Source organism: Rhyacophila brunnea, unplaced genomic scaffold (assembly GCF_057557595.1).
Source record: "Rhyacophila brunnea isolate RB1 unplaced genomic scaffold, BYU_Rbru_1.0 scaffold_17, whole genome shotgun sequence".
In the NCBI taxonomy this organism is placed as follows: domain Eukaryota; kingdom Metazoa; phylum Arthropoda; class Insecta; order Trichoptera; family Rhyacophilidae; genus Rhyacophila; species Rhyacophila brunnea.
In genome coordinates, this window is record NW_028232827.1 from 38,055,250 (window position 1) to 38,065,135 (window position 9,886).

The following is a 9,886-nucleotide window of genomic DNA, read 5'->3' on the forward strand; positions in this document are numbered from 1 at the left end:
CCATGTCACACACACACAAGCAACCTTCAGAACTTAAACATATCATCGGGGGTAAGAATAACATCACGTTCATCCCCCTGATAGGTTTCCTCATGGTTAATTTGAAAACAACAATCATGTAAGTGGATTAAGTAAATAAAAATAGGAATTTATTATATTACAACTGAATATACACGATATTTAGATTTTCACGACTCAATACCTATGCGATCAACCAAAATTCATCGCTCCCGCGATTGACATGCCTGATCTAGATAATATGAATTTTAATTAGGTAATGAATATTATATTATAATAAATTAACATTATTCACTATTTAATATTACTACTACAAGCAAACATATATCAGTCACTACATGACGAGTTGTTTACGTTATTAATCAAATTCGTAACTTCTGACATAATATGTATACCAAATCATTATCAATTTAAGTGTTAAGACACATTATAGGGAGGGTGTAAGATGCAAATTCCACAGATAGACAGAAAGCTGGTAAGACAAAATGATTTAAATCATTCTATCCGCAAAAGCCGAAGATTGAGGAATCCAATAGTTACTTTAGTATAATACTTAATATATTATTTTAAAATATATTTTTATTTTGCATCCATATTCGTGACAAGGCCTCACCATATATCTCAACATATTCTATCATCATTATTATTTATTTTTTATTCTGACAGCATTGTAGAATATATCTACAAATTTAATACAAAATTGCGAATAATAAAATAACGTACGATACAAACAATAATCCATTGTTGTGGTGAATGGTGAATATCACTATCCACAGCTATTAATAATTAATTTTACTATGTTAAATTCTTTCTGTGTGTAAAACCAAGTATAGGGTAAAAATGAAAAAAAATGTGCAAGTCAGCGAACAAACAACGAGTTCATATAATATAAAAGAGTCACGATGATTTCAATTATTTGAATTTTGATTGTCATTTACTGCAATGGTATACACAATAAAATATCACAACATGGATCTATTATTGAATATAATTCTTTTGTTACGCGTAATTCACTGCCGTTTTTCATTATTTCGTGTATTTCTTATGGTAATGGATAGTCAAGGATAGAGATACATTCATTTTTAGAGCAGGTTAAATCATAATTTGATTTTTCTCACGGTTGACGTAAATTAGGTCTTGCGAATGTGGACAAACAGTCAAGTTGTCAAATAAACACACATACCGAATCTTTCACAGCCATGATTTAATAGTGATAAGATGGTGAATTATATATACGCAATATGCAAAAGAGATTTTTCTAAGATGTTACTATCTAATTAATACTTTCGGATGTCAAAATGATAAAAATGGACATGGGACTGAAAACCATGAAATAAAGAACTTACGGAAAATAGAAAAAAAGGGCGGTCGTGCCCAACAACAGTGTCCAGGCAAATGTTGCGGGGATATATCTTGTTTTGGCATCGCATTTGGGCATATTGGGAGCTGTTATATCCCGCAAAACAGATTTAGTAAAATAATTCTCTACTACGGATCAACATGGCCGCACCTACTACATTGACAGAACTGAAGCTACCGCTGCAACTTCAGACTCGTTTATAATTCGTAGCTATCCTCGTAGCGGTTGTTAATCGGGTTGTTATGTAGCTATTAAAATTATGTACGTCAAGAAGGTGATACTGAGTGCCACTTCTGTGATACTTGCAGTCCCCGATGCTTCTTTTCTATGGTGTAACTTTGTTTTGAACTAATTTTTATCCGAACAATAATAAATTTTATTAATCTGATTTTTCAATAAAACACCAAGGTTCCATTTTCATTATTTGAACGGATTTATCATTGGAATAGGTAGGTAGGTAGGTATACAAACACAAAAAAACATAAAAGTAAAATGCCCTTCAAAGAAATGAATTTCAGTAAAATGTGTAGAATGTAGATAATGGTAAATGTTTTTAATTTGACTTATACCTATTTGAATATGAGCTATTTTCAGCTCACGATCAAAATTTTACAAAAATTGTCTTTAAATTGTCTTAAAAAAAATGAAAGGAGTTTCACCTACCAATAAAACTCTTATTATTTATGTTGACTTTGAAGTCCTTGAGATAGGGTTTGCTCTTTCTTCTTCGCGTGAGGTTATATTCTACTAATTTATTTTCCCTTATCTTGTCGTTGGTCAATCCTCCGTTTTTATTTACTGGTCATACCCGCGCGTCCATTTTTTATGTATGGAGTTTGGGATCCCTTTGTTCATTATGATATGACTCAAGGAACCAGGTAGAAGTTACCTGGACTTCAAAGTCAACATGAATAATAAGAGTTTTATTGGTAGGTAAAACTCCTTTCATTATTCGAATTTGACTTTGAAGTCCTTGAGATATCTGTTTGTTATCACCTGGAGTTGGATATGCCAAATTCCTGTATGTGACAATGATTCATTGACGAGGTATAGACCATCGTGACTTTCAATGTATATGGTTGAATTGAAAAGTTAATGGGTTCTTATGATGGTGGTGTGTCCATCGTTCTCCGATGGTTGTCGTGAAATATCGACTCACTCCGCCAGTTACCTTTCTTTAAGATATCATATATTGGGTACCTATATTTACAGTTTAAGGAAGCCACCACTGAGCGGACACTGCCTGGTGGTTCTTGTACCCCTGCTTCCAACAGTACTGACCATATCCGATTCCCTATAACTGTCCTGGTGGCTGGTTTTGGTGATCCTCTTGAAGATATAAATAGTTCCGAAATATCCCCACCTTCCCCTCTCCTTGGGTTTGACATGCAGAAGAGTTTCCGTAACCAGAATACTGGGTCGATGTTTTGACACGTGGAAGCGCTTAGCTTCCATCCGATTGACGATGCTTGGCGGTATCTGTATTTGCGCCAAACATTGGCCATACAATTATGTGGTCACTTTTATCCACTAATCCATTGTCTACTATTACTGAGTAGTGTGAGGTCATGAACCATTCGACCCGATGCGGGAAGCAGCCGAGTAGGTAGCTGTCCTGCGAGACGTTTCGAATAGGTTGTACTCCACCGGTGTTGTTTTCCTAAGATGATCTACCACTCGTCCTGGATCCCAAACCGGTGGTTTGACGGGTTTCGTTTTATGTACCGAAATTGCCTGTAACATATTGTGTTGTACTACCACGTTGATGCTGATATCTACAATGATAATCGGTTTGCAAAATGTGGCTATGGCTGACTTATGCACCAGTATGGTGTTGTACGACAAACCCTCCATGTTGTGCATGTAGCCTAGGTATCTGGCCAATTCCATTGGTTGAGGGCTATTATGATCCATTATGTTCATGTTACCCATGTCATTGTCTCCCATTTCTTCCAAGCTGGTTTGTAAGTTTTTAGAGTCGAAGGCCGCCATCTGGAAGTAAGGAGTGCCCTTTTTTCCACTATTCAATTTGATGTTATTTCCACCCCACCCGAAATTATCCATAGTTAAAGGGACAGATCCTGGGTTCTTGGAGGTGGACGGTTGGTCTCCATACCTACTAGTGTCGTGTGTGGGTGAGGCTTTGTATAAGGAGGTACTATCGCCCTTTTTCGTAAGTCCACTCCCCAAAAGCATTGTTTCCAGCTCGGTGCCACTAGTAAGTACTTCCCTTTTGCTGAGTTCAGGTGCGCTAGGACTCGTGAAAGTATGTTTGGTGGGGGAAATATCTACGCCAGTCTGAAGTCCTACACTCCGCTGAAGGCGTCGTGAAACAGCACGCCACTGTCTGTAACGTCTCGTGTCACATACGTTGCAATGACATATTGTGCTATTTAGCTTGCGAATAAATCCACCTCAGGAACAAGCCATCTTTGAAACAGGGGGGTGGTTGCGGTATTGATGAGGTACCATTCGGGAATGAGTTGTCTGCGGGAGAGATGATCTGCCACGCAGTTGTAATTTCTGCGGAAGTATTGTGCAGTAAACGTGATGTTGGCTCGACTGGTAAATACTAGTATCTGTCAGCATTGGTGACAGATTTTGTGCCGCCCTCGTTGTTGATGTATGCCACAACTGTTTTGTTGTCTGTCTGCAGAAGCAGATCTGATCATATGATTGATTGTACCTGAGATTGAATTGCAAACATTTCCTTCCTGTTGGAATGCCATGCCATGCTAACTGGTCTTGTTCCCACGTACCTGATAGGTGGTGTTCATTCAGTTGAGCTCCATAGCCTGTGTCGGCTTCGTCTGTCGTCAGGAAGTGATTGATGTGTGTCAACTCTGAGCCTATCACCTGGAGGATTGTCGTCTATTGGCAAGAATGGGACCTCGACAATATTGATGACTGGAGCTTTGTAGCCGTCGGCAATACAACCTTCCTCGTGGAGGTATGATGTGAAGTTGAGTCGCCCCAGAAGGGATTGGATATGTGCCTGTCTGAGGGACCAACTGCTTTTTTGTACCTGCGCTGTGTCAACTCTGAGGATCATATAGCCTAGAGCCACCACATGATGTCCCGTTGGGCCTGTAGTAAGATTGTCATCAATTGGCGAGGATGGGACCTCGGCCATATTGATGACTGGAGCGTTGCAGCCGTCGGCAATGCAACCCTCCTCGTGGAGGTAGGATGTGAAGTTGAGTCGCCCCAAAAGGGATTGGATATGTGCCTGTCTGAGGGACCAACTGCCTTTTTGTACCTGCATTAGCAGATGGTGACGGAGTGCTACACACTTCTCCGGCGACAGAAACCTCCGCTTGTTGTGTGTGTCTTACGTGATGTCCAGGAACCCTCATTGTTGGCTTGGGTTCAGACAGGTTCCTTTAATATTTATTAACCACCCTAAAGACTGTAGGAAGGTTATCCTGTATTCCACCTGAACCGAGACTGTTTCTCGGATTGGTTGGCTACTAAGAAGTCGTCTAGGTAGGTGAATATTCTCAGCCATTCTTTCGTAGGCGTTCGGCGACCCAATTGGTCAGGGATGCCAACATAATCGGAGCGGCTGGCAGCACGGACGGGAGACACGTGAATTGTAGGAGCTCCCCTTGATAGGCTAGTCGAACGAATCGACGATGTTGAGAAGCCATTGGTACCTGGAGGTACGCCTGGCTTAGATCTATTATTACTGTCTTCTGTTTGTAAGACGGCTGGAACCTCGTAATGGTGAATTAGTTTGAATGGCTTTGGCTGTACGAACGCATTCAAACGCTTTCGGTTGAAAACAGGGCATAGGGCCCCGTCTTCTTTCTTGATCAGAAACAGGGTTGAGAGAAAAACTGGGGGTTTGACTCGTTTCTTCTAGAACCCCTGAGTTCTGTAAGTCCTCGATCTCGAGAGTGACCTCTGCTAATTGTTGTGTTTGAATTTTTTTTCCGTAAAAGTAAAGAAGGACTTACCAATGGTGGTGTCCGCACAAAAGGTATGCGGGCTACGGCTATTATTTTTACAAATGTTGGGGGGGGGGGTACACTACGCCATCCAGACTCCCCGAAAGTCTCTTAGGCGGCCCCCAATGTTGTTGGTCGTCCAGATGCGGTCAGCTTCGCTTAGAGTACGGATCCCTGGTGGAGCCCGTACCTCCGATGGAGAACTCCCTTCCCACAGGACGTCGCCCCTTGGGAGTACCCCGGCCATAATCTGAGTTCGAGGGCCTTCCGGGACTCTCAGCTCGGAGGAATCCTTGATAGTGCCTCCCGAGTGAAGGTATCCTTCCGGTAAGGATCTGAGTCATGTTCTCGAAAATTTTATTATGCCTTGTCCCCAAAACACTCTTAGATTTTTTGGTACAGGCTCATCGCTGTTATGATGTTTTGAGGATTGGTTGCCCAATCCACTAACCCTTGCATACCCTTCCAGAAGCTGTACCGTTGGGAAAACATCGCATTCTGGAGGGCCGCGATGGTCCTCTCCGTCAGATAGTTAGCTGATGACGAGTGGTCGCACCGACGGAACTTGTCATTTAGACCTAACTCTACGACTGTAGGGGCTGCTAAGAATTGTTTTTGGGCGTTGTGCCACTCCTTGCCGGTCCTTCTGCTGAAATAAGGTACGTAACGAGGATACCTCAAACATCAGCATCTTAATAGACGCTCGTACGTTGAACTTTTCCTCCTGTAGCAGTTTTGCTTCGCCGTCTGGTGTCCATTGCTTTTAGAATATCCTCCTCACGGTCATTCAGATGTTGCGCCATAATCACTGATCACTTAACGTTCGTCCAAGATATTTTTTTTGATAGTTAGAATGAACTGTCAGACGCGACATGTAAACAATAAGAAAGTCAAATTCAGAATGAACAAAGGGATCCCAAACTCCATAGATAAAAAATGGACGCGCGGGTATGACCAGTAAATAAAAACGGAGGAATGACCAACGACAAGAAAAAGGAAAATAAATTAGTAGAATATAACCTCACGCGAAGAAGAAATAACAAACCCTATCTCAAGGACTTCAAAGTCAAATTCGAATAATATATATTGGTTAACACTAGACTAGGTGATAAAAACGATTTATTAAATTCTATAAATAATTTAGTCGTATTTTGTTTTACATGAATCAATTTGTTACATCTATTCTGTCTAGGTAGGTACTTCAAAATATGACGGCACCGGTATTGTTTTCATCTTGATTGTGATTTTTCATAGACTAATCACTATAGCATAGACTAATGTAGTAATTATAGAGTCATAACTATTATCTATGGTCATAACCTATTTCGTTTGACAGTTGGGTTTTTGGGTAGTAAACAAAATTTGACATTTCCAAACAGAAACATCAGCATGGAGACGAAAAAGAAGAAGGGTAAATTAAGTAACGATCCTGAAGACAAACCCCGCGTCGTTAAATGCCCAGCAGATCTACAAAGACTACGATTAGAGAAATTAATGAAAAACCCCGTAAGTTTATACAGAATATTGTAAAATATGGCATTAGAGCAACTTGCTCATCAATCCAAGATGATTTTCTAACGCACATTAATATCAGTAGACTATTACAGTTTTGTAATTTGTTTCGTAATCTTTTTTAGGAAAAGCCAGTAATCATCCCTGAGCGTCCCAAAGGCAAGAACATGCCAACGGCGCCGGATTTTGTGCGGAACGTAATGGGGTCAAGTGCTGGCGCTGGTTCTGGCGAGTTTCATGTGTACCGACATCTGAGGAGAAAGGAATACGCCAGACAGAAGTTCATTCAGGATAAAGGTGAAAAGGTGAATATGAAGCATTGTAGTCAATAATATTAATTAATGTCAATGTGTTCTTTCATCTTCGAGAATGTTACTTTTCTATTGAACTGAAAATGTTTTTCTTCACTGAGACATTATTATTATTCCCTTTTTCTGTTCTATCTTAGATTATGCATAGGTATGTATATATTTATATTATGAAAATGTTACATTTTCGTCTATAATTATTGTATAGTAGCAGAGCCAACTGGGCGAATGCGGAATTACGAGATGTAAATTACCATCAGTTCCTTGGTTTGTTTTCTGTTCCTTGAGATTTGGCCCAATTAACCGGTGGCGCAATTAATTATAACTGTCTGTATATACTCACAACTTAAATAATAAATAATAATGGTACGTTATACATACAACAATTCTTTTGCACTTGTAAAACTACTGCATGTCGCTTAAACCCAGTGAAGCCCTGGTAATTAAATATTACTTTAAATTAAACTTTGCAACAAATGAAACTAATTTAACCATTAGTCTTTTTAACTCGTTGTTTTTGCATAGACAAAGGTTTTTCTTTTACATCTTTATAGTAATATGAAGAATTTCATTGATTCATTTCTCATTTACCCCTGATTTTATAAATATTATAATAAATTATTTCTAGGAAATAATGGAAGATGAATATCACCAGAAGCTTGAAGATAATAAAAGGAAAGCGGAAGAGCAGACGGCAAAGAGGAGAGCCAAGAGACTTAAAAAGAAGCAAAACGCCAAAGCGAAAGGAAAGAAACCCAAAATGGAGACTGCCAAGTCGGATGAAAGCGAAAGCGAGGAAGGGAGCGACAGTGAAAATGAGAATGAAGTAATCAATGCAGCCGATAATGTTAATAATGCAGCAGTTAAATCAGAAGAACATAACAATGAATCATCAAGTAAAACAAATGAAGAAGAAGATACTTAGGCCGAGATGCATAGAATGTCATAAAACATTTAGCATTAGAGTAAATATGCATAGAATGATGTGCGCATGAGACAGATAATCTGTTTAATAGTTTTTAATGTTTACGTTTACCTACTTTCGAGAAAGAAAGATTATGTTGAGTATCGATTATATGTGCAAATATAAAAGACTAGCAGTATTAACATTCTTGAGATCTACTTCCATAGATGCACGCTATCTTAATACAATAAACAGGTCAATTAAAAAAATTATGTGAATCAAAATATAATTTATAGGTAATTAAAACACGGTGATAATGTAACCATTAAATTATACTACAAAAAATATTGAAATAATAATCGGGCAATTGACATTTTTAAAACTGGCAATGACTCTGATTTAAGAACATGACGTAGCCTCACTAATTTCACGGCTCTTGATCTATTAATGGCATTTTAGCATTACTTTGATTTCACATATCTTGACATTCTATGAATCTCGACCTTGGAATATTGTAAAAATCTTAGTAAATAATCGAAGTGACAATACTGTTGATAAATTAAATACAATAGGTCCTCATTATATGCTTAGTCATTAAATGGCTTTTCGATATAATGACCCTTTTTCAATTAGTGTGCAATTTCGATTTACTTTTCCGTATTATATTTTTGTTATTTCGAATATTGTGCCCATAAAAATATATTATGTATTCTACATGAATGCATAAAAATTTTGGTGAATAAATAATTCGAGGATATTTGGACCAGATGTACAAGAGTAACAAATGAACGCCTGCATCATAAATTTTGCCAAAAATGACACGTAACGAAAACTAGTAACCTTGGAAGGATTTGTCAAACCATCCAATTTAAAATAGATACTGATGAAAAACGTATTATTTTTGTAATGAAAATGTGATTTTGAAAAAAATAAAATGCAATTTCAACTAAAACTTTCAGATTGTCTTTTGTTTTCTAAAATTGGAAATCGGTCCTATGTCAATTGTATTGATTTGTATGGAAATAAATGATTCATCATACGGCGTTTTACTTTACGGCCAATTATCTCATCCATTAAGTGAAGTATTAGTGTACAGCAGAGGTGGGAAAACTGGTCGATTTTGAAGACTAACTATACTTACTACCAGTATAAAAAAATACTTAGTATCGAAACTTGTTCCGAAATACTTACTAGTATTTGAAATATCGGCTTTAATATAATCGTTAAAAATACATCGGCTTTCCGAAAAGTCCCATTTTCGAGACAGGTACAGCTGGAAATGTGGCGCTAGTCACTCCTGTTTCAGTAGAAAATACTGAAGCATTAAAAGCACTGGTTTCATTTATTTGTTAAGTATTTTCATGTACAGGTGGAACCACTGGCGGCTCCCTCTATAGGTCATTCGGTCATTGACCTGCCAAAATAAATACCTAAAAGTGCGGCCACACCGGCAACAAGTCGCGCGACAACTCGTTAAATTTTACGATAATTATCATAATTGCTTAAGAAATTTTACGATAATTATCATGCTTATCGTAAAATTTAACGAGTTGTCGCCCGACTTGTTTTCGGTGTGGACCCGGCATTACAATCGACATAATAATATTAATAATATGTGCAATGTCATATATAATAATATTAATAATAATCGGTGGATTTGAAATTATAGGGCGCGCGATATTGTGTCAACCCAGTCTATTGGGCTTTTTTTGTTTGGGCGATAATTCCCCGAACAAAAATATTGTGTTCGCCGGCAGTCTGAAAATTGACCCAAATTGAATATTTTTATAAAATTTTCTCTCTCGTTTCTCATACATAAGACAGAGATCGATAT

General features: G+C 38.1%; 2 protein-coding genes across 2 annotated transcripts in view; one reads left to right on the plus strand and one right to left on the minus strand.

Annotated features, from left to right (window-relative positions):
* Zdhhc8 (zinc finger DHHC-type containing 8) overlaps positions 1–1,547 on the minus strand; it is a 28,134-nt gene extending 26,587 nt beyond the window's left edge. Inside the window, exon 1 of the mRNA XM_085944448.1 lies at positions 1,365–1,547. Coding sequence (XP_085800574.1) covers positions 1,365–1,456 — 92 coding nt within the window. The 5' untranslated portion in view covers positions 1,457–1,547. The remainder of the gene's footprint in view (positions 1–1,364) is intronic.
* A 5,127-nt stretch (positions 1,548–6,674) lies between these two features.
* Positions 6,675–9,090, plus strand: LOC147074042 (PRKR-interacting protein 1 homolog). The gene is made up of 3 exons (XM_085944212.1): positions 6,675–6,834; positions 6,966–7,145; positions 7,777–9,090. The coding sequence occupies exons 1-3, from the start codon at positions 6,718–6,720 to the stop codon at positions 8,071–8,073; spliced, it is 594 nt and encodes a 197-aa protein (XP_085800338.1). The 5' UTR covers positions 6,675–6,717; the 3' UTR covers positions 8,074–9,090.
* The last annotated feature ends 796 nt before the right edge of the window (positions 9,091–9,886 follow it).

Excerpts from the sequence above, each read along its gene's own strand:
- LOC147074042 (XM_085944212.1), top strand. The coding sequence starts at position 6,718 with ATGGAGACGAAAAAGAAGAAGGGTAAATTAAGTAACGATCCTGAAGAC. Across the intron at positions 6,835-6,965 it reads AGAAATTAATGAAAAACCCC|GAAAAGCCAGTAATCATCCC; the intron begins GTAAGTTTATAC and ends AATCTTTTTTAG. Across the intron at positions 7,146-7,776 it reads TTCAGGATAAAGGTGAAAAG|GAAATAATGGAAGATGAATA; the intron begins GTGAATATGAAG and ends AATTATTTCTAG.